This window comes from Balaenoptera borealis (assembly GCF_965194805.1).
Source record: "Balaenoptera borealis genome assembly, chromosome: 2".
In the NCBI taxonomy this organism is placed as follows: Eukaryota; Metazoa; Chordata; class Mammalia; order Artiodactyla; family Balaenopteridae; genus Balaenoptera; species Balaenoptera borealis.
In genome coordinates, this window is record NC_138867.1 from 102481193 (window position 1) to 102505148 (window position 23956).

A 23956-nucleotide genomic window follows, 5' to 3' on the forward strand; every position below is an offset into this window, starting at 1 on the left:
ATGAGTAAGGAGAAAGTCAGTGCCATTCTTTTTTTTAACTGTTTTTAAAGCACTCAAAATATACATTCATATCCTGCATAGAAAGTGACACTTCCTTTATCCAAGGGAGAAATACTAGGTTGTCCCATTGTGCTGGAGTTTAATTTCCCACGGAGAAAAAAAAAAAGAAAAAGAACATGAGTAAGCTTGTTAAAGAATCTAAGGTTTGCTATGTTTGTGTGAGCCACTAGATAGAAGTCATATGAGAATTGCCTGGGCTTTAATGAAGAAATATATGCTGTGAAAATAATTTTTTAAAAACTATGTGATATATTTTTGCATGTCTGGATACATTTTGGGGGGCCTATTTTGGGCAATTCTAAGACATAGTCAATTTAATGTACTAAAGCCATTCTATTTAAATAAGGTTTATTAAAGTTAAATCCCACACTGTTTCTCTAAAATAAACCCATATGCCTTTTTTCCTATGCTCTGCCAATGGAGATTATATATCTCTCAGCTGCCTTTGTCGTTTTCTTAAGGACACTTTTTTTCGTCAGATGAACTATTCTGTTTGCATTCTTCACTTTAATTACTTAAAGAATCTCTGAGTTTACAGCCACAAAGAGATGATAAATTTTTAGGATATAATTCACCTTAAATTCACTCTCAGCTGTCAGATGTCCTCTAAAAACATTCCACTGAAGGATTACAGAAGAAGAAAATACAAATAAATGTTCTTTTCCTTTTGTGAGTTTATATTTAGAGTCAACTGAAAGAAAGCCAAAAGTTATATTTGCAAGATAATAATGTGTAAGCAAAGATGTTAATAATTAGTGAAGAATGCAAATCACAACACATAAAACAATGTCTTCCCCTTTTTAAAGTCTGAGGACTGAAAAACCTCTCGTTCAGAGCTAACGGTTTTCAACCCTTAAAAGACTGAGCAGCATTTTTTTTTTTTTTTTTTTGGCAAAAGTAATACGATTTGTTTAAAAGCCTCAGTCAACAGGTATTTCCTGAAAATACTTTCCATAAAAAGTAGAGCATGGTTCTCCAGAATGAAAACTGATCCATTTTCCCATTTTCTTTTTCTTTTATTTTTTGTTCTTCTTTTTTTTTTTCCCTCTGTTTTTCTTTAACTTTTCAGCCAAGGGTTTCTATGATCTTGATGCCTTAAACGAAGCTGCTTGGAAAAGTGCCCAGAGCCAGTTGGTTCCCTGTAATGTTTGTGGGCGTACCTTCCTGCCAGACAGACTGATTGTTCACCAACGATCCTGTAAACCAAAAGTCGCCAAGTAAAGCCCTTTCTCCCTACGAAATAGTTACAGGAATGAAATCCTTTGGAAAGAGCTGGGATATGATGGGGAGGAGGAAAAGGAGGGGAGGAGAGGAAACAAGGAAAAGTGGAATTGACCAAAGGCACGAGACGCCCAGCTCAGTGCTTTGGTGGCCTGGTGTGACCACTGTGTCACTGCTTTTAGCATGCAGCTGCGTGCGTGTGCCTTGGCACGCCGGGGCCTCGCATGTCACACGGTTGTCAGGCAGAATTACACGTGGCCGCGCCTCATCACAGCTGGCATTTTTATCTCCAGGAAATTTCAGAGCCAGTTGTTGCTGTTTTTCTTCTGGTCTGATTTCCTGAACAAGATTGTGAACCTCACACTTAGGACTATTATTCAGTGAACAGAGGCTTTGGGTGGTGACTTCAGGCAACTCTTTAGTTCCCGAGAAAAACTGGATTCCCTCCCATCCCTGTGCTTTCTGAAATAATGTGCCACTCCCTGCTATTTCTGATCCAGGGAAATGTTTTTAATTGAGTTAGTGACCAGGAATCTTCTTTTCTCTATAAAATTGTTCAACAGGAGACACATACAAAAAAAGAGCTAAGGAGTTAAAGTACTAGAAACACACAGAACTCATACTCCCTTACTAATAGTGAAAAATGCTACAAGGAAAATTCAGCATCAGTGCCAGCCTCATATGTTGGGAGATTGCTGTGATGTGATTCATCACATGGGTGGAAGCTAGCTCCCTCCTCCTATAGAAGAGGTCCAGCAAGAGTTCTCTCTGCCCTCCTAGGGGCTTATAGGTGTTTTATTGTGGAGATCTAAAAGCCTGCCTGGAAGTCCTGTGCCTCCCTACCCAAGGGCCACGCACAGTACGTGGGTTGTGCAGATGCCCTGGATTTGAGTCCTTGAATGTGTATTCAGAGAGGCAGGCCTCCTGGGAGGAGGCCAGGGCCAGGGAGGTGCTCTGCCCAGGAAATTCTGCTCCCCTGGAGCAGCGCTGCTTTGCCTGGACTCCCAGCAGTTTTGCTTAAGATCTTTGTTCATTTTATGGCTGACTTTCAGGGCCATTTTGGATCCACCAGGTTCCTGCAAACCTTGCATTCATGACCTTACACAGCACAGTTAACTCCAAACTATACAAGCAAATTTATCTGACCTAATAATTTGGTCATAATCTACAGATTATAAAAGGTTAGGTTAGCATAACTGTGCTAATTATTCGGGTTTTCCTGCTTGTTGCAAAGGAAGCAAGAGATGAACTTTTAAAAAAGTCTTTTAGATAGCCCCAAATAAGGTTAGCATCTTGTAAAGGATAGCCTTTAATGACTCCTACCTGATGGTTTGTTCTTTTATTTTGTTAACAAAAATGACAACAACATCTAATGTGTAGTGAGTGTACTGGGGGTCAGGCACGGTGCCTAGTGCTTCCTATATATCAGTTTATATAAATCTCACATCAACCCTACAAGTAGATAGTATCCTTATTTTACACGTGAGGAAACTAATACTTAGACTAAAATAGCAAACTCATGGTCACACTGGACTTGAGTTAAGGGTTGGAGTCAGGAAGCAAACTCAGGACTGTTGGACTTCCAAGCCCATAATCTTATCCATTGCCATTTGCGTGCTAGATACCACCATTAATCAGATTAATTCCAACACAAATGATCTGACAAATGTCAATTTTGTACACTCTTTAGTAACTAAGGCAAATGGGAATTTTAGCATGCTTGCAGTTTGGCTGCTGGTCTGGGTTTATCTTAAACCGAGGTGAAAACAAAAGTTTGAACTGCATTGTGTTTTAAAAGCTACTTCTGTATTCTGCTGATGTTCGGAAGTCAGACAGCAAGGGAAATAAAACAAGAGTTCTGGCCTCAACTTTGAAATGAGTGGCCATTTGGGGTCATAAAGAGAGATTCGTGGGCCTTCGCTTTCAAAGCATGAGAAAAACAAAACAAAACTACTTTATCTGTAGGAATTATTAAATCTGAGTTCTTGAAGCGGTTGAAAAAGATGAGCTCTTGTAAGAACTGTGCTTCCACAGGGAACAGCTTGAGGAACGTCAAGGTGCCGACCGTGGGACTTCCACTTCTGGCCCCAGCTCCAGCTCCATCTGAGCCGGCCTGCAAACGTTACAGGGGATCAAATCTGAAGCAAGTTCAGTCACAATGACATCAATCCAAGGGCTCATATCTTTCATCAAGACAAGTCACTGAAGTCTCACCATTAATAGGACAGAGCTCACCTGCTCTCTGCCCACTGCCCTTCCCCCAATTTGTTCACATCTGTGCAGATTTTTGTAGTCTAAAAAGGAAACTGATTTCTTTAATAGTGGTTGGCACATCCATAAGCTTTGAATCTGAATCTTGTAATGGTTCCCATAGATAGTCTCCTAGGTGATGAAGAGCAGATACTAGATGAAGGTACTTGGAGCTCTTACACTGGCTCAGGTAGGTATCAGCTTGGGATGCAATGTTATTAGAGGCATTGGCAACAATACAATTCCCTCTCTGCTCTGGCAACTGGTGCTGCACAGTCTTTTATTGAATTCCCCTTTAGTTGAGGTTATGGGAAGAATTCCAGGATTTCTTGATACTCATTTGCACATTAAATTCACATCAACGTTGCGGGGCATGTCTTATCAGAAGGGAACACTGGAGACAGAACAAGCCTGTCCTACTAAGGGATATAGACGGGGAGACTCTCCTCCGGTGAGTAAGCATGGAGATCTGTTCGAGCTCCGTTGTGGGAGCTCCTCAGGTTGTGGGAGCTCCTCCTCGTCAGGCAGCCTTGGATGTATTTCCAAGTAGGGTCCCAGTATTTCCAAGGATGGCTCCCAGATGACACTGCTTCAGCTTGGGGAATATTGGCCTGAATCTCTTCACAAAAAAAGAAGCTTCTACTGACAAGCAGACCCATTTGTGAGCAGGGAAGAGAAAGAGGGCAGATATCCAAAGTCTTCCATCTCCTGAAAACCTGAAAACAGCCTTGGTCTCTCAGTACTTCTGACATTAGCAACATCTCTTCTTTACACCCTCATCTAAACCAACTCATATGGCTTTAATCCCAGACCAGGTCAGGTCAGGAAGTTCAGCCCTTTCCTTCCCCAGCCCTGTGGGGACCTTTCCCTGCTCTGGCAATGGACAGCTTTCCTTTATCATTTATTACTTCCCTCCTGACTCTCTGTCTGGCCCACATGAATGGCCGTGCCTGTTTCAGCTGGCCCTGCCCACTCTCTGTGAGCACTGTGGCCAGAGATGGAAATGAGGTTTTCCTGCACTTGGAAGAAACAGCACACATGAGAGGCAGTTGAGTTTCTGGCGGGGGCCAAATTGGATGGTGTAGAGAGAATTACACCAGGAAAAAACACTGTTAATTTAGCATAGGATGGTACACATTTTTTTTTTTTTAAAGACTATTGCTTTAGGTTTTTTTAATTTTTATTTTTTTAAAATTTATTTATGGCTGTGTTGGGTCTTTGTTTCTGTGCGAGGGCTTTCCCTAGTTGTGGCAAGCGGGGGCCACTCTTCATCGCGGTGCGCGGGCCTCTCACTGTCGCGGCCTCTCTTGTTGCGGAGCACAGGCTCCAGACGCGCAGGCTCAGTAATTGTGGCTCACGGGCCTAGTTGCTCCGCGGCATGTGGGATCTTCCCAGACCAGGGCTCGAACCCGTGTCCACTGCATTGGCAGGCAGATTCTCAACCACTGCGCCACCAGGGAAGCCCAGGATGGTACACTTTTATGCTTAGTTCTTTTAAATTTTTGTTATAAAAATATTCAATAGATAACACCTGTAGGGTAAAGGATAATGAAATCTTATGTCCTCCACATCCAGACAAACTTAGTTGAAACCCCACTAAGGTTGAATATGAATGGTCTAAATTTCAACTACTATTCTTTTGGGTATAAGAGGATGAAGGAGGTGGGGAGAGGTGCTGGGAGCACAAGATTGCAGAGTATCTCTGATAATGCCTTTTATTTCTACTTCTGGAAACATGAGATTAAACCAGCATGGATATAAACCAACTGCAAGTAAGTAGGTGAAACCTGGCCTAGGCATCATGGGGGCTAAGTCCTATCATTGATTCATACTGATCACCTATAGACCAATGTTTTCAGATAATACTTAATTGAGAGTGTGTTTGGCAAAATAATGTCCCCAAAGATGTTGATACCCTAGTTCTCCAAACTTACGAATATGTTACCTTGCATGTTATGCTACCTTTGCAGATGTGGTTAAGGTTTTGGGCCTTGTAATGGGGAGAGTATCTCGGATTATCTGGGTGGGCCCAGTATAATCATGAGTCCTTAACAGTGGAATAAGAAGAAAAAAGGGTGCTTGAGAGAGATGGCAGCATAAGAAGGATTCAACAGTCTGTTGCTTGCTCTGAGGTGTAGGGAACTATGTGCAATGACCAGAGAAAAACCTCTCCGAGTTAAGGGCATCCCCAGCAGACAGCCAGCAAAGAAACTGGAACCTCAGTCCTATAACCACAGGAACTGGATTCTGCCAACAACCTGAATGAGCAAGGAAACAGATTCTCCCCTGGAACTTCCAGAAAGGAACACAGCCTGCCAACAACTTGTTTTTATCTGGTGAGTCCAGGGTTGAACTTCTGACCTACAGAACTGTAAGAAAATAAATGTGTGTTGTTTAACCCATTGTTTATAATAATTTATTATGGCAGCAGCAGACAACGAATAGAAGAAGCATCCACAGGCAGACCTCAGAGATATTGTGAGTTCCTTTCCAGATCACCTCAATAAAGTGAATATCACAATAAAGCAAATCACAGAAAATTTTGGTTTCCTCATGCATAGAAAAGTTTTGTTTACACTGTAGCCTATAAGTGGACAGTGGCATTATATCTAAAAGAGCAACACACATACCTTAATTTAAAAAATGCTTTATTGCTAAAAAATGCCAAAACAATTACAATAGTAACATCAAAGATCATTGAATGCAGATCACTATAACAAATATAATAATAATACAAAAGTTTGAAATATTGAAAGAATTATCAAAATGTGACACAGAGATATGAAATGAGCAAGTGTTGTTGGAAAAATGGTGCTGATATATTTACTTGATGCAGTGTTGCCACAAATTTTTAATTTGTCAAACAAAACAAAATGAAAACTCATCTGCAAAGTACAGTAAAGCAAAGCACAATGAAACAAGGTGTACCTGTATGTGGCATAGGGTAAGACCCCCAAACCTTCTACTGATCAGAGAGATAGAGTCCTCAACTCCACGTGGGACACTGGCCACCTCCACTGCTTGCATTAGTGAGAAGTCACCATAATCAAATTCAGTAGGGCCAGATAACCCAACAAAAACTGGCTCCAAGATTTGCTACCCGTAAAATACCCAGCTATTTTACAATATGCACAAAATATGGATGCAAATTTTTAATGTTCTGTTAATATTTTTAATCATAAAATGGATTCTGTTACATGTACACACTTGTTTAAAAAATAATAAATGGACAAATGCAGTTGAATTACTCAGCAGTTGACTTTTCCTGCCAATGACCCTATGACCTTGTCCTACCCACCTGTCTGTCTTTTCCATGAGCTGCAGAAAGGAAATAACTGCATAATCTGAAATGGTAGAAGGTTATTGTTATGGGAATCTCTAAATAAGGTACTAGCTGAAAACAGTCAAAATATCCGAGCACTGAAAATGCAGATATGGCTTAAACAAATCTCATCGTTCTCTTATGATGTTTACCAGGGCTTTTCTGAGGGGCCATGTGCGGATCTAAAAAGTAGGCTGGACCATCAAAGAAAAGTGCTCAAAGTGTAGGGGCAGGGTAGAAAAAGCACCTGATTTGAGGACCGTCATTCAGCCAAATTATCAAGCAAGAAGTTTGCCTTCAATGCCTTCATCTCCCATCTTTGAACCTTCTGAACTCTTTCCTCCCAACCCCCATGAAGGTTTCTCCAGGATCCTGCTGTCCTGTCTTCTATCTACGACTGCCCAGACTTCTGTTTCTGTTGGAGAAGAAACTCAGGTGCTCCACCTTTCAGATATCCGTCCATCTCTCCTAGTCTGCCCATCCACATTTCTCTTCCTGTGTCCCTTTCTGGACTTTCCACTAGCTATTTCATTAGAAAGAAACTTGAGAAAGTCGTCCACGCTAAGGGGTTCATGGAAGTTGATGGTTTGATGCTCTATCTCTCTCAGATGGTATGGTTATTTTAAAAAAAGTTTCTTAGAAGTATTATGTCTTTATCCAAAGTAATGAAGTCCATGTGGTGGAATCTTAGACAAAATGTTGGGATGGAAGTCAATAGGGCATGGGAAGCAGGCCTCTCCTTGACCTTTAGTGACCCTCATCACACCACATAGACCTCTGTTAACTCCACACCTGAGTAGAGACACCTCTGATAGGGTTTCTACTGACAGGTTGTATTAAGGTAGGCTAAGTGCTGTAACAAATAGACAAAAATATTCTAAGGGCTTGAATAAGACAGAATTTTATTTCTTGCTTTAAAAAGAGCCCTGGGCAAGTGAGCAGTATAGTGAGGCATCCCTCCTTCCTGACATCATTCAGGGCCCCAGGCTGATGAAATCTCTGCCACTTTCAACATGTGACACACAAGTTGCCCTGGTAGGTCCTCTCCTTTCAGCTCATCCACGAGGAGAAAAGAGCATGGAGTTACCTATTCGGCCTAGAATAAATGCTCATCATTCCACTCACATTCATGGGCTAAATCTCAGCCATGTGACTGTACCTGAGTGCAAGGAGGTCTGGACATTGTGTTCTCACTGCCACAGCAGGAGGAAGAGGTGACCAGGGATTTGGGGGAATAATTAGGATTTTCTGGCATGAGCTCAAATCTCTTCCTGGCTTCTTGTTAGGGGACCACTTTCCCTTTTGTGGGAAATTGACAATATTTGGGCATAAACCTCAGAGGACAAGAAATTATTCTTGCCATCAAGGCAGGCAAGGTTGGTAAATTAGGCCACCCAAAAGATAAAACTTTAAAAAATTATAGCCATTTTCACATATCAGAAATAGCAGCATTCAATGTTTGAAGGAAAGATTGTCCTTTTTTTTTATTATTTGAGGAAACACTTTAAAAGGCATTTTCGGTATGCAAAGTTTAGTCCTGAGTTTAGTCTCATAAGGGTAGTTGGGGCAAAGAAGAACAATTTTGCAAAAGAATGTGAATGGCCACCCTTACAGTGGACAAAGCTCCAACACTGAGGAAGTATTATTGAGCACACTGGTTTTTCATCCTCTTGTTAGAGACTGACAAAAAAGAAATTGGAGTTTTGGGCTCAGAACTAGGTCAAGGGGAACTCCCACCTATGTGACGAGGGACTGAAACCGTGGCAACACGTCAGCAAGACAGCAGGTAGGGGGCACCCTACATTGGGACAAGGCTGGTGGACTTAGGAGCAGCAGTCACTGCTGCCGAATTTTAAATGTCCCTTTCCTGCGCTCTAATTCTGTATGTTATCTTCGAGCCTTCACTTTGCCTTATTGGTAGCTGTGCTGGGGTGTGGGGTGGAGCTGTGAAATAAGAGCGGAGCCAATGTTTACACATGGACAACCAGACCAAGGAAGCCCTTGAAGCTACAAGGAGCCCCCAAGCAGCAGTCAGGAGCAACAGATGGCAAGCAACAGCCAAGGCAGGTGCATCGTCTCCAGGAATCCTCAGAATCACCTGAGGAGAGGACTGGGATTCCTGACATCATCTATGAGCGGCTTAGATCCTGGTTTTTCAGCTAGCAAAGGGGTAAGCAACCCTAGAATGCCAGAAACCGTAGGTATATGGTTAAACGTGCTTCAGTAAAGCATCAGTGAACAACACAGCACTGCATGTAACTGTGACAAGTGGTGGTACACAGGTTCTGATTCCTGCAGCCAAAGCAGATGGGGGAAATGACATCTTTGTGAAGACCTCAAGGCAGAGGGAGTTCGGAGCTGGCCCTGAAACGATGAACAGTTAGAGGCAGCAGGGGTGCTAAAGGACACACGAGGGAAGAAACTCACGGAAACTGTGGTCTACTCCACGTCCCTGTAAGCAGCCTCAAGGATGAACACTCTGTATAATACCAGTATCAGCATTTTCCAGGTGAAACACAGCGGGAAGCTCTATATCCTTTATGGGTTTTTCTAAATTTAATTTTTATTTTATATTAGAGTATAGTTGATTTACAATGTTGTTATATCCTTTATGTTGATGGGTGACTTGACCACAGGAAAGACAAGTACAGAGCCTTTAGACTACGAGATCAATTCATACAAGAAGTTATCAAAGTTAACAGCTGAGTTACTTGTTCTGGATAAAGGTATTTCTCTTCCTGTTTTTAAACATGCTTCCTGCCCAACTTCTGTCACCAATGTGGTGTCTTCCAGAGATGAAGAACCCAGAACCAGAAGGTGGTGAAGCATTAGCACAGAGGGTTAGAAGCAGTCCCCATATATAGCTGGGCAAACAGGGCAGGCTTGGGAGGGGCTCAAGAGCAGCCCTGTTGTGCGGGGAGATGATCTAGGAGAGCAACAGTGGACAGCAAGTGAGAGGAACAGCTGAGCAAGGACGAAGGACATGTGCAGGACTTGTGTGCAAGGAAGGTGACGGGCAATGACAAGGCAGAGACCAGGGTGGTCATGGATTTATTCTTCCAAGCCTGCAACTTGAGGTAGGTGCAAAGCAAATCAGAAGAGGTGTACAATTTTCTGTTTTTGTTCAGGAGGGCACTGGACGAGATGACATCTAAAGAAAAAATGAGGGTGAGTGAACACAAAGGGTAGGAGGGGTATACATCTGCTTTTCCCATTTTGTTCCCACATTTGCCTTTTCCTCCTTTTCGTCCTCTCACAGTATCACTGTCTCTGGCCCCCAGTTCCCTTTCTCCTTCCAAGCAGGCTCATTTCGCACAGATCCAGCAATGAGCACGCTCTGCCAGAAGAGGACAGCATTGGGAAGCAATGAAAAGAGGCACCCTCACTGCGCAGGCACAAGTCCGGCCAGGCAGAGACAGGGTCTGGTTTTCTGTTTATTCTAGCAGCAAGCTCTGAAATAAACATGAATTTATCCCTGAAGTCATATCAAGTGACTCCTTCATCTCCCCCGCTCCCAGCTTCTTAAAGGAATAATCATAAATATTCAGGGTATAGATACCAACTTGGCTTCATAACAGGTGATGTTTCAGCCAGTTTTCTGACAAAACTTACATAGAATATTGAATGCAAATTTCTAGATATTGTGAGTAATTCAGGCCAAAGAGGCACTTTGCTTAAAGTATGCTGGCTCTTATTATGCAGTTGGCAGGTTGAATTTGTATTCTACCCATTTTTTTTTGTTTTTTTTAATGATTGCACAAGTCACTTATTAACTTTCTCAACACATATTTCTTGAGCACCTGTGAGGTGTCATGGGATGCCTGGACAAGGGGGAGGTACGTAAACAACCAGGTGGTATAGATGGATGATGTGGGATTGAAAGAAACTGGACTTTTGAAGAAGGAAGAGAAAGTTCTAAAAAGGGAAAGCAATGGTGAGTACAGGTGACACCTGCCCCATCCCCAGGCATTATGTTATATGGGATATGGGGATCTGACGGTGTCCTTGGGGGGACAGAATAGATTTAGTTAGAGTAAGAAGAATTTTTTTGAATATTTAGAGAAGAAATTGGGGATACAGGTAAAAACAGGTAAATTACAGATAAAGTGCTGATAACAGAGTATTAAGGAGTAAAGAAAGGGTTTGAGGTAGGAAACATAGGCGGCCACATAAGTGTATAATCGCTGTATCACATGGAGCACCACACTTAGAAGGCCCCCGTGCTTGATTTAATGTCTTGTTTTTACCAGCAGGAAATTCCTACTAATTTTTGAACAGGAGATCCCCATTTTCATTTTACATTAGGCTCTGTAATTTGTGTACCTGAAGGTGGGGGATATGTGGAAGTTTGGGTAAAACAAGACTAGGGAATTTCCAGATCTGTCTGTGGATAAGAGTTTCCCTGATGCTCTGGGAAGCTGGAATTTCTGTTGGTGTTGAAAGCACACAAGGGTGTAATTCCCAATGATATAAATACTGACGGTCTTTTATTTATTTATTTTTAACATATTTATTGGAGTATAATTGCTCTACAATGGTGTGTTAGTTTCTGCTTTATAACAAAGTGAATCAGCCACACATATACATATATCCCCATATCTCCTCCTTCTTGTGTCTCCCTCCCACCTCCCTATCCCATCCCTCTAGGTGGTCACAAAGCACTGAGCTGATCTCCCTCTACTATTTGGCCGCTTCCCACTAGCTATCGATTTTACATTAGGTAGTGTATATATGTTCATGCCACTCTCTAACTTCATCCCAGCTTACACGTCCCCCTCCTCGTGTCCTCAAGTCCATTCTCTACGTCTGCATCTTTGTTCCAGTCCTGCCCCTAGGTTCTTCAGAACCATTTTTTTTTTTCAGATTCCATACATATGTGTTAGCATACAGTATTTGTTTTTCTCTTTCTGACTTACTTCACTCTGTATGACAGACTCTAGGTCCACCCACCTCACTACAAAGAACTCAATTTCATTTCCTTTTATGGCTGAGTAATATCCCATTGTATATGTGTGCCACATCTTCTTTATCCATTCGTCTGTTGGTGGACACGTAGGTTGCTTCCGTGTCCTGGCTATTGGAAATAGAGCTGCAAAGAACATTATGGTACATGACGCTTTTTGAATTATGGTTTTCTCAGTGTATGTGCACAGTAGTGAGATTGCTGGGTCATAGGGTAGTTCTATTTTTCGTTTTTTAAGGAACCTCCATACTGTTCTCCATAGCGGCTATATCAGTTTACATTCCCACCACCAGTGCAAGAGGGTTCCCTTTTCTCCACACCCTCTCCAGCATTTACTGTTTCTAGATTTTTTGATGATGGCCATTCTGAATGGTGTGAGGTGATATCTCATTGTAGTTTTGATTTGCATTTCTCTAATGATTAATAATGTTGAGCAACCTTTCATGTGTTTGTTGGCAATCTGTGTATCTTCTCTGGAGAAATATCTATTATGTCTTCTGCACAATTTTGGATTGGGTTTTTTTTTTTTTTGATATTGAGCTGCATGAGCTGCTTGTAAATTATGGAGATTAATCCTTCGTCACTTGCTTCATTTGCAAATATTTCCTCCCTTTCTGAAGGTTATCTTTTCGCCTTGTTTATGGCTTCCTTCACTGTGCAAAAGCTTTTAAGTTTCATTAGGTCCCATTTGTTTATTTTTGTTCTTATTTCCATTTGTCTAGGAGGTGGGACATAAAGGATCTTGCTGTTATTTATGTCATAGCGTTTTCTGCCTATGTTTTCCTCTAAGAGTTTTATAGTGTCTGGCCTTACATTTAGGTCTTTAATCCATTTTGAGTTTATTTTTGTATATGGTGTTAGGGAGTTTTCTAATTTCATTCTTTTACATGTAGCTGTCCAGTTTTCCCAGTACCACTTATTGAAGAGGCTGTCTTTTCTCCATTGTATATTCTTTCCTCCTTTATCAAAAATAAGGTGACCACATGTGTGTGGGTTTATCTCTGGGCTTTCTATGCTGTTCCATTGATCTATATTTCTGTTTTTGTGCCAGTACCATACTGTCTTGATTACTGTAGCTTTGTAGTATAGTCTGAAGATCAGGAGCCTGATTCCTCCAGCTCCGTTTTTCTTTCTAAAGATTGCTTGGGTTATTCGGGGTCTTTTGTGTTTCCATACAAATTGTGAATTTTTTTATTCTACTTCTGTGAAAAATGCCATTGGTAGTTTGATGGAGATTGCACTGAATCTGTAGATTGCTTTGGGTAGTAGAGTCATTTTCACAATGTTGATTCTTCCAATCCAAGAGCATGATATAACTCTCCATCTCTTTGTATCATCTTTAATTTCTTTCATCAGTGTCTTATAGTTTTCTTCATACAGGTCTTTTGTCTCCTTAGGTAGGTTTATTCCTAGGTATTTTATTCTTTTTGCTGCAATGGTAAATGAGAGTGATTCCTTAATTTCTCTTTCAGATTTTTCATCTTTAGTGTATAGGAATGCAAGAGATTTCTGTGCATTAATTTTGTATCCTGCTACTTTACCAAATTCATTGATTAGCTCTAGTAGTTTTCTAGTAGCATCTTTAGGATTCTCTATGTATAGTATCATGTCATCTGCAAACAGTGACAGCTTTACTTCTTCATTTCCAATTTGGATTCCTTTTATTTCTTTTTCTTCTCTGATTGCTCTGGCTAAAAGTTCCAAAACTATGTTAAATAATAGTGGTAAGAGTGGACAACCTTGTCTTGTTCCTGATCTTAGAGGAAATGGTTTCAGTTTTAAACCATTGACAATGATGTTGGCTGTGGGTTTGTCATATATGGCCTTTATTATGTTGAGATAAGTTCCCTCTATGCCTACTTTCCAGAGGGTTTTCATCATAAATGGGTGCTGCATTTTGTCAAAAGCTTTTTCTACATCTATTGAGATGATCATATGGTTTTTCTCCTTCAATTTGTTAACATGGTTTATCACATTGATTGATTTGTGTATACTGAAGAATCCTTGCATTCTTGGGATAAACCCCACTTGATCATGGTGTATGATCCTTTTAACGTGTGTTTGGATTCTGTTTGCTAGTATTTTGTAGAGGATTTTTGCATCTATGTTCATCAGTGATATTGGCCTATAGTGTTCTTTTTTTGTGACATCTTTGTCTGGTTTTGGTATCAGGGTGATGGTGGCCTTGTAGGATGAGTTTGGGGGTGTTCCTCCCTCTGCTATATTTTGGAAGAGTTTGAGAAGGATAGGTGTTAGCTCTTCACTAAATGTTTAATAGAATTTGCCTGTGAAGCCATCTGGTTCTGGGCTTTTGTTTGTTGGAAGAGTTTTAATCACAGTCTCAATTTCAGTGCTTGTGATTGGTCTGTTTATATTTTCTATTTCTTCCTGGTTCAGTCTCGGAAGGTTGTGCTTTTGTAAGAATGTGTCCATTTCTTCCAGGTTGTCCATTTTATTGGCTTGTAGTAATCTCTCATGATCCTTTGTATTTCTACACTGTCAGTTGTTACTTCTCCTTTTTTCATTTCTAATTCTATTGATTTGAGTCTTCTCCCTTTTTTTCTTGATGAGTCTGGCTAATGGTTTATCAATTTTGTTTATCTTCTCAAAGAACCAGCTGTTAGTTTTATTGATCTTTGCTATTGTTTCCTTCATTTCTTTTTCATTTATTTCTGACCTGATCTTTATGATTTCTTTCCTTCTGCTAACTTTGGGGGTTTTTGTTCTTCTTTCTCTAATTGCTTTAGGTGTAAGGTTAGGTTGTTTATTTGAGATGTTTCTTGTTTCTTGAGGTAGGATTTTATTGCTATAAACTTCCCTCTTACAACTGCTTTTGCTGCATCCCAGAAGTATGGGGTCATCATGTTTTTATTGTCATTTGTTTCTAGGTATTTTTTGGTTTCCTATTTGATGTCTTCAGTGATCTCTTGGGTATTAAGTACTGTATAGTTTATCCTCCATGTGTTTGTATTTTTTACAGATTTTTTTTTCCTGTAATTGATATCTAACCTCATAGCACTGTGGTCAGAAAAGATACTTTATACTATTTCAATTTTCTTAAATTTACCAAGGCTTGATTTGTGACCCAAGATGATCTATCCTGCAGAATATTCCATGAGCACTTGAGAAGAAAGTGTATTCTGTTGTTTTTAGATGGAATGTCCTATAAATATCAATTAAGTCCATCTTGTTTAATGTATCATTTAAAGCTTGTGTTTCCTTATTTATTTTCATTTTGGATGATCTGTCCATTGGTGAAAGTGGGGTGTTAACATCCCCTACTATGATTGTGCTACTGTTGATTTCCCCTTTTATGGCTGTTAGCATTTGCCTTATGTATGGAGGCGCTCCTTTGTTGGGTGCATAAATATTTACAATTGTTATATCTCCTTCTTGGATTGATCCCTTGATCATTATGTTGTGTCCTTCTTTGTCTCTTGTAATAGTCTTTATTTTAAAGTCTATTTTGTCTGATATGAGCATTGCTACTCCAGCTTTCTTTGGATTTCCATTTGCATGAAATATCTTTTTCCATCCCTTCACTTTCACTCTGTATGTGTCCCTAGGTCTGAAGTGGGTCTCTTGTAGACAGCATATATACTGGTCTTGTTTCTGTATACATTCAACCAGTCTATGTCTTTTGGCTGGAGCATTTAATCCATTTGCATTTAAGGTAATTATCAATATGTATGTTCTTATTACCATATTCTTAATTGTTTTGGGTTTGTTTTTGTAGGTCTTTTCCTTCTCTTGTGTTTCCTGCCTAGAGAAGATCCTTTAGCATTTGTTGTAAAGCTGGTTTCATGGTGCTGAATTCTCTTAGGTTCTGCTTGTCTGTAAAGTTTTTAATTTCTCCATCAAATCTGAATGAGATCTTTGCTGGGTAGAGTCACCTTGGTTGTAGCTTTTTCTCTTTCATCACTTTAATTATGTCCTGCCACTCCCTTCTGGCTTCCAGAGTTTCTGCTGAAAGATCAGCTGTTAACCTTATTAGGATTCCCTTGTGTGTTATTTGCTGTTTTTCCCTTGCTGCTTTTAATATATTTTCTTTGTATTTAATTTTTGATAGCTTGATTAATATGTGTCTTGGCGTGTTTCTCCTTGGATTTATCCTGGATTGGACTCTCTGCACTTCCTGGACTTGATTGACTCTTTCCTTTCCCATATTAGGGAAGTTTTCAACTATAGTCTCTTCAAATATTTTCTCAGTCCCTTTCTTTTTCTTTTCTTCTTCTGGGACCCCTATAATTCGAATGTTGGTGTGTTTAATGTTGTCCCAGAGGTCTCTGAGACTGTCCTCAATTCTTTTCATTCTTTTTTCTTTATTCTGCTGTGTGGTAGTTATTTCCACTATTTTATCTTCCAGGTCACTTATCCGTTCTTCTGCCTCAGTTATTCTGCTATTGATTCCTTCTAGAGAATTTTTAATTTCATTTATTGTGTTGTTCATCATTGTTTGTTTGCTCTTTAGTTTTTCTACGTCCTTTTTAAAAGTTTTTTGTATTTTCTCCATTCTACTTCCAAGATTTTGGATCATCTTTGCTATCATTATTCTGAATTCTTTTTCAGGTAGACTACCTATTTCCTCTTCATTTGTTTGTTCTGGTGGGTTTTTACCTTGCTCCTTCATCTGCTCTGTGTTTCTCTGTCTTCTCATTTTACTTAAATTACTGTGTTTGGGGTCTCCGTTTCACAGGCTGCAGGTTCGTAGTTCCCATTGTTTTTGGTGTCTTCCCCCAGTGGCTAAGGTTGGTTCAATGGGTTGTGTAGGCTTCCTGGTGGAGGGGACTAGTGCCTATGTTCTGCTGGATGAGGATGGATCTTGTCTTTCTGGTGGGCAGGACAGCATCCAGTGGTGTGTTTTGGGGTGTCTGTGACCTTATCATGATTTTATGCAGCCTCTCTGCTAATGGGTGGGGTTTGTTCCTGTCTTGCTAGTTGTTTCTCACAGGGTGTCCAGCACTGTAGCTTGCTGGTCGTTGAGTGGAACTGGGTTTTAGCATTGAGATGGAGATCTCTGGGAGAGCTTTCGCTGTTTGATATTACATGGAGCCAGGAGGTCTCTGGTGGACCAATGTCCTGAACTCTGCTCTCCCGCCTCAGAGGCACAGGCCTGACACCCAGCCAGAGCACCAAGACCCTGTCAGCCAAACAGCTCAGAAGAAAAGGGAGAAAAAAAGAAAGAAAGAAAGAAAGGACAGAAAGAAGAAAGAAGAAGAAAGAAAGAAAAAATATATATAAAGTTATTAAAATAAAAAATCAAAAAATTATTAAAAATAAAAAAAATTAAAAAGTAATTAAGAAAAAGAAAGAAAGAAGAGAGCAACCAAACCCAAAAAACAAATCCACCAAAGATAACAAGTGCTAAAAACTGTACTAAAAAAACCAAAAAAACGGACAGACAGAACCCTAGGACAAATGGTAAAAGCAAAGCTATACAGACAAACTCTCACAAAGAAGCATACACATACACACTCACAAAAAGAGAAAAAGGAAATATATATATATATATTTATATTTCAAAAAAAAGAGAGCAACCTACTCAATAAACAAATCTGCCAATGATAATAAACTCTAAATACTAAACTAAAATAAACATAAAACCAGAAACAAATTAGATTCAGGAAGGAAGCCCTAAGTCTACATTTGCTCCCAATATCCACCACCTCAATTTTGGGATGATTTGTTGTCTATTCATGTATTCCAGAGATGCAGGGTACATCAAGTTGATTCTGGAGATTTAATCCGCTGCTCCTGAGGCTGCTGGGAGAAATTTCCCTTTCTCTTCTTGTTCACAGAGCTCCTGGGGTTCAGCTTTGGAGTTGGCCCTGCCATTGCATGTAGGTTGCCTGAGGGTGTCTGTTCTTTGCTCAGACAGGACGGGGTTAAAGTAGCAGCTGATTAGGGGGCTCTGGCTCACTCAGGCCGGGGGGAGAGAGGGATATGGATGTGGGGTGAGCCTGCAGCGGCAGAGGCCAGCGTGACGCAACAGCCTGAGGCGCACCGTGCGTTCTCCCAGGGAAGTTGTCCCTGGATCACGGGAGCCTGGCCGTGGTGGGCTGCACAGGCTCCCGGGAGGGGCGGTGTGGATAGTGACCTGTGCTTGCACACAGGCTCCTTGGTGGCTGCAGCAGTAGCCTAGCATTTCATGCCCGTCTCTGGGGTCCGCGCTGATAGACACGGCTTGTGTCTGTCTCTGGAGCTCGTTTAGGTGGTGCTCTGAGTCCCGTCTCCTCGTGCACCCCAAAACAATGGTCTCTTGCCTCTTAGGCAGGTCCAGACTTTTTCCCGGACTCCCTCCCAGCTAGCTGTGGCGCACTAGCCTCCTTCAGGCTGTGTTCACGCAGCCAACCCCAGTCCTCTCCCTGGGATCTGACCTCTGAAGCCCGAGCCTCAGCTCCCAGCCCCCGCCTGCCCTGGCGGGTGAGCAGACAAGCCTCTCAGGCTGGTGAGTGCTGATCTGCAGTGAACCTCTCTGCAGGAATCGCTCCACTTTGCCCTCTGCACCCTTGTTGCTGCGCTCTCCTCCGTGGCTCTGAAGCTTCCCCCCTCTGCCACCTGCAGTCTCCACCTGCGAAGGGGCTTCCTAGTGTGTGAAAACTTTTCCCCCTTCACAGCTCCCTCCCAGAGGTGCAGTTCCCGTCCGTATTCTTTTGTCTCTGTTTTTTCTTTTTTCTTTTACCCTACCCAGGTATGTGGGGAGTTTCTTGCCTTTTGGGAAGTCTGAGGTCTTCTGCCAGTGTTCAGTAGGTGTTCTGTAGGAGTTGTTCCACATGTAGATGTATTTCTGATGTATTTGTGGGGAGGAAGGTGATCTCTACGTCTTACTCCTCTGCCATCTTGAACGTCTCCTGTGATGGTCTTTTAGGGAGCGATGGTTCCCAGTTCTAATGAAGTAGGGATGTCTGGAGAGAGTCGGAGTCCTGGGAGCACTTCTTGTTCTTTGGATCTGGAAAGTGGGTCTACCCTAGAGCATGTGGGGCCTCGTTCAGATTTAGGGGTATTTGGTGCAGAGTTGTTTCCTTTCTAGGCTGTAGTGTCAGGTGTGATAGGGTAGTTAAGGGAGGTTTGTGGGCCTCCCTTAAATCCCATAGTAGGCAAAGCTATAACTGGAAGAAAGGCATCTTATCAAGAGCCAGAGAGCCAGTAAAACATCTCCATGTGGTAAAGTATGTTAGACTTTCCCTGTGTGCTTATGTTACTGAACCAAACTTGGGTCCAAGCACAGTAAAGCCAATCTACTGACACTGGGTTGTGGTAAAGGAAAGTGCAGCATTTATTGCAGGGCACCAAGCAAGGGTCCAGGGCAACTAGTGCTTAAAAGACCTGAACTCCCCAAAGGCTTTCAGGGAAAGGTTTTTAAAGACAGAGTGAGGAAGGGGGTTATGGGATGTGTGACCAGCTCGTGGACTTTCTTCTGATTGGCTGGTGGTGAGGTAATTGGCATTCAGCATCATGAACATTCTGGTTCCAGCCGGTCTGAGGGTCTACGTGTTTGTGGGCAGCATGCGGTTAACTTCTTCACCTGGCGGGGGTTTCAGTATCTGCAAAACAGCTCAAAGGACATGGCTCAGAATATTATCTATAGCCCTTAAAGGGGAACTAAAGGTCCTTGACTTTTTTTAATGCTTAAACTATTATTATTTGGTCTTGTTTGACTGTTTTCCTTTCTTTCTGCATTTTCTCCCTTCTTTTTTTAAATATTTTTTAAAATTTTATTTTATTTTATTTTTTTGGCTGTGCTGTGTGGCTGCATTTTCTCACTTCTATGATTAAATTTATTCTTTGACTAAAATTTTTCTATAGACAAAAGATAGGCAGAGGACATGGTGGGTGGTGGAGTTTTGTTCTGGGGAGGCCCCATAGGGTCCTGCTCGGTGTTTACACTTTCTGAGTATGATGTCTAGCTTAAAGAGACTTCTCCCTCCCCAAGACTGTATAGATTCTTACATTTCTTCTAACACTTTTCAGTTTTTATATTTAGCCTTTAATTCCTCTGAAATTTTATTGCTATATGTTGCATAGTAGGGATCTAACTATTTTTCTTCATTGCAGTTTTTCCATATCATTTATTAGTTACTTTATCCTATATATGAATGGATGTCGATCTGTTTTCCTATCTCTGCAACATTATCGCATGGTTTACATGCTGTATCTTTAGAGGACATTTTGATATTGTATGGCAAAGGCCTGCTTCTTTTTCAAAAAAAAAAAATTGGCTCTTCTTACTTATCTCTTCTTCTAGATGAATTCTAGAATCAAACATGTCAAATAACATAAATAATTCTGCTAGGATATTGATCTGTATTGAATCAAATTGATAAATTTTTTTAAGGAAGAATTAGCATTTTTACAATATGTACTCTTTCCATTCAGGAACACTATGCAATTTGTGTTCAAAATCATAAATCTTCAATCCTGAATTCCATTCACCCACCCATGCTAATTTGTTTTACCAGTAACAATAGTTTTGCATCTTTTCTACTTTTTTGTGGACCCCTTGGCATCTCCCTTTTCGCAGCCATGTGTTTTCAGATAACTCTAAGGGGCAGTGAATACACAGGGAATGGAGAGTTTGAGGATAGTAAAACGTCACACTCAGAAATTTTCTAACTACTGGGAGTTTTTGTTCTTAAATATATCTTGTTAAATTGAAATGTTTATTCTCTTAAGTGCTCTAGAAAAGATTTGGAAAGTTTTGCTTTAGACCCTGAAGATGTCCACATCAATAGTTTCTCTATAATCAGATAGTTAAAATACAAAGCCATATGAAATTAAATGCCAAACATCATTGCAAATCAACATACAGCTGGAAAAGCACTCTACATAGCTCAATATATTTTTCAGGAAACCAAAATCTTCAGCAATATCCATCTCGTAAAATAAGGATGTTCATAAAGAAAATCATTTTTATTCAGCCAAATTATTTATTCCACCGACCAAGGCTAATCAAGGCATGTGATTAATAATATTCACTTAAAATTGCATCCTGGGAAGTGTTTTCACTTAGGTTTAATGAAAAACACTTGGAAGCAATTGAATGCTGTGGAGACGTGGTTAATTATTATCCTTGTTTATGAATTAGCATGATTTTAAAGAGTAGTTGATGCTGAAGGCTAAAGTTTTTATTTCTTTTTCATAACAATATTCCACCCAAACTGAAACAGAGAGATTGACAAATGTCAGAGGGCATTTAGCCTGCAAAAGGAGCCGGAAGCTAGAGATTTGGAATCATTGGTGGTGGGACTGGATAGTCTGATGAAGACCGTGGAGCCCAGAAGGTGGCGATAGAGGCTCTTCTCTCCCCTCGTGCGGGCATCTCAAGTTGTCCAGTTTCTTAACCCAACCTTAGGGTAAACCTAATTTCAATTATCTGTGGTCTCCTTGTTCTCATGGAAACAAGAATAGGAGGAGACAGGGTAGCATAGGAGGAATGAAAACTTGTATGTAAATCTGAGCCCTTGGGAAGGACTTTGCTTTCCCAAGTCACTGAAGACTCCTATTCATAAAGAACATGTATGTTTCAATAGTCTCTGTAAGGATTGTTAGGATTTTTGGGGGGGGTGGATGATAAAAATTTTTTTTAATTAATTTATTTTATTTTTATTTTTGGCTGCATTAGGTCTTCGTTGCTGTGCACGGGCTTTCTCTAGTTGCGGCGAGTAGGGGCTATTCTTTGTTATGGTGCGTGGGCCTCCCATTGCGGTGGCTTCTCTTGTTGCGGAGCACGAGCTCTAGGCACTGGGCTTCAGTAGTTGTGGCTCACAGGCTCTAGAGTGCAGACTCAGTAATTGTGGCACACGGGCTTAGTTGCTCCACGGCATATGGGATCTTCCCCAACCAGGGATCAAACCCGTGTTCCCCGCATTGGCAGGCGGATTCTTAACCACTGCGACACGAGGGAAGCCCCTAAAATTTTAATTATCAATAGTTTCAGCTTAATAGTAAGGTTCTTGGCAGATTTTGGTACGGCTAATTAGTTCAAAGGGAGCTTATTTAAAGGCTTAAACTACTAATGACTGTCATAAACAGCAAAAATTTAAAAAGTGTTTTCAAGCAGAGCACATAGAGAATTGAGATGTTACAAGAAGGAGCTGGAAGACTAAAGGTGCCTTTTGTTATGTTAATGAGGTGACCTTTGGAAAGTGCCCCAGGATGCTGAATGGTAGCCAAAGAACCAAACAGGTGATTAGAGGGTTGGAACTTTCAGCTCCACCCCCTGACCTCAGAGGAGGGGAGGGGGCCCTGGAAACTGAATCAATTGTCAATGGTCAATGATTTAATCAATCATGCCTGCATAATAAAGCCTCCAGAAAAACCCAAAGGAGAGCTTCCAGGTTGGTGAATGCACGGAGGAACGGAGGGAATAGTTTGCCCGGTGAGAGCATGGTAGCTCTGTTTCTGAATTAAGTCATTAAGTCATATGGACCCTGCTTGGGCCCTAGCCCCTCTGTCTTGGTGGGGAGAGGGTTTTTTTCCCATTCGGGTGGGGTTCGGGCAGCCTAATAACGAAACTGAATCTGACATTGACAGAGCACAAGCTTTATTCAGTGGTCAAAGAATGGAGAAGCAGGAACTAAGTTCACAGATCTACTTCTCACCCATGTGGCGAAAGGGATTTAATTTTAAAGAGTAAAGACAAAGGGAGGAGGAGTGAGGCCATTGATGGTGAGGCATATGTATTAGTCGACCAAGGAAGGGGCAGGGCTTTTTCCTAGGGAGTGGGGTGCCACCCCCTTTTTATCCTTTTTTGTTCCTGAATGTCTGGTCGTGGCCACTGGTAGGTGTGTCATATAATACACTAATGTGGTAAAAGCAGCATATAATGAGACTCAAGGTCAGTTGGAGGTCAGGTTTTGTGGCCACCTTGGTCCCAGCTGGTTCCATCTGTTTTTTTGTTGTTTGTTTGTTTGTAGCTTCTTTTCTTATCTCTAGACCCTTTAACTTAAAGATTTATGTTAACTCCTGCTAAGGGGCCTGGGGGTGGGGAGGTGTTGGCAGGTTTAAGGAAAGACCTGTAGCAACTCTGGCAACAGCTCCATGCTCTTTCCCCATACCTTGCCCTATTCATCTCTCCCATCTGGCTGTTTCTAAGTTTTGTATACATTCTTTCATAAAAAACCAGTAATCTAGTAAGTAAAATGTTTCTCTGAGTTCTGTGAGCTGCTCTAGCAAAATAACTGACCCAAGGAAGGTGTTGTTGGAAGCTCTGATCTATAGCTAGTTGGTCAGGAGCACAGGTGATAATCTGGATTTGCAATTGGCACCTGCAGTTGAGGGGGGAGGGGCAGTTTTGTAGGACTAAGCCTGTGGAATCTGATGCTATCTCCAGGCAGATAGTGTCAGAATTGTGTTGAATTGTAGGACATCCAGCTGGTGTCTGAGAATTATTTTTGACATGGACCCTCCACCACAGTGGAACTGGATAAGAATCTTTAAGCACTTAGAACAGTATTGTCACAAAGAAGTTCTCAACAGACCCTGGCTATTATGGCAGAGATAATTAGTGCTCAGAGCTTATTTGTTTTTTCCATTGCATTTCCCAGCCTCCCTTGCAGTTAGTTTAAGGCCAGGTGCCTAATTATAGTCAATGAACTGTAGCAGAAGGACTGAGGCAGGTAAGAGCCAATGTGCCTTTGAGATCTCTCCTTCCCTGATGAAGAGAACTTGGAGACCATGAGTTCCCATTGGTAGGGCACCACCCCTGCCACATCAGGGTGCAATGAGGGTGACAAATTGTTGTGTTACATTACTGAGATTTCAAGGTTAATTCATTACCTTAAGATGTCTTCACTAGGTAAGGAAGACAAAGGATTTTACTATTAGAGTTTCTTTGCAAGTATTAATTCTAGATAATGACTAATAAAGTGTTAAAATGAGTAACTGACTTCTAGTTCTTCATAAGCAGAATTTAATCCCTTGAGGGTAGGGCCTTTATCTATCTTATTTACCATTGAAACCCCAGTGCATAGAGTAGTGCTTGCTTGGCACATAATTAAGCGCTAAATATATCTTTTTTGTGCAGGTACTGTGCCTTTTCAATATGCATAGCACTCTTCATACGTTGTATAGGGCTCAAGAAATTAAAACCATGGTCTTTACCCTCAAGGAGTATATAATCCAAATGAGGAGACAAATAT

General features: G+C 41.1%; 1 protein-coding gene across 13 annotated transcripts in view; it reads left to right on the forward strand.

Annotated features, from left to right (window-relative positions):
- Window positions 1-23956, forward strand: part of ZNF474 (zinc finger protein 474) — a 225894-nt gene that overhangs the window by 75558 nt on the left and 126380 nt on the right. For 3 of the 13 annotated variants that reach the window (XM_082380376.1, XM_082380381.1, XM_082380382.1), the window contains 2 exons: window positions 1130-1277; window positions 3316-6775. The exons of 5 other annotated variants lie outside the window; for them this stretch is intronic. In XM_082380376.1, the coding sequence (XP_082236502.1) occupies window positions 1130-1277; window positions 3316-3388 (221 nt within the window). In that variant the 3' untranslated portion in view covers window positions 3389-6775. Of the gene's footprint in view, window positions 1-1129; window positions 6776-23956 lie in introns of those variants that run through there. 5 more of the 13 variants (XM_082380383.1, XM_082380385.1, XM_082380384.1 and 2 more) reach the window with 3 other exon arrangements.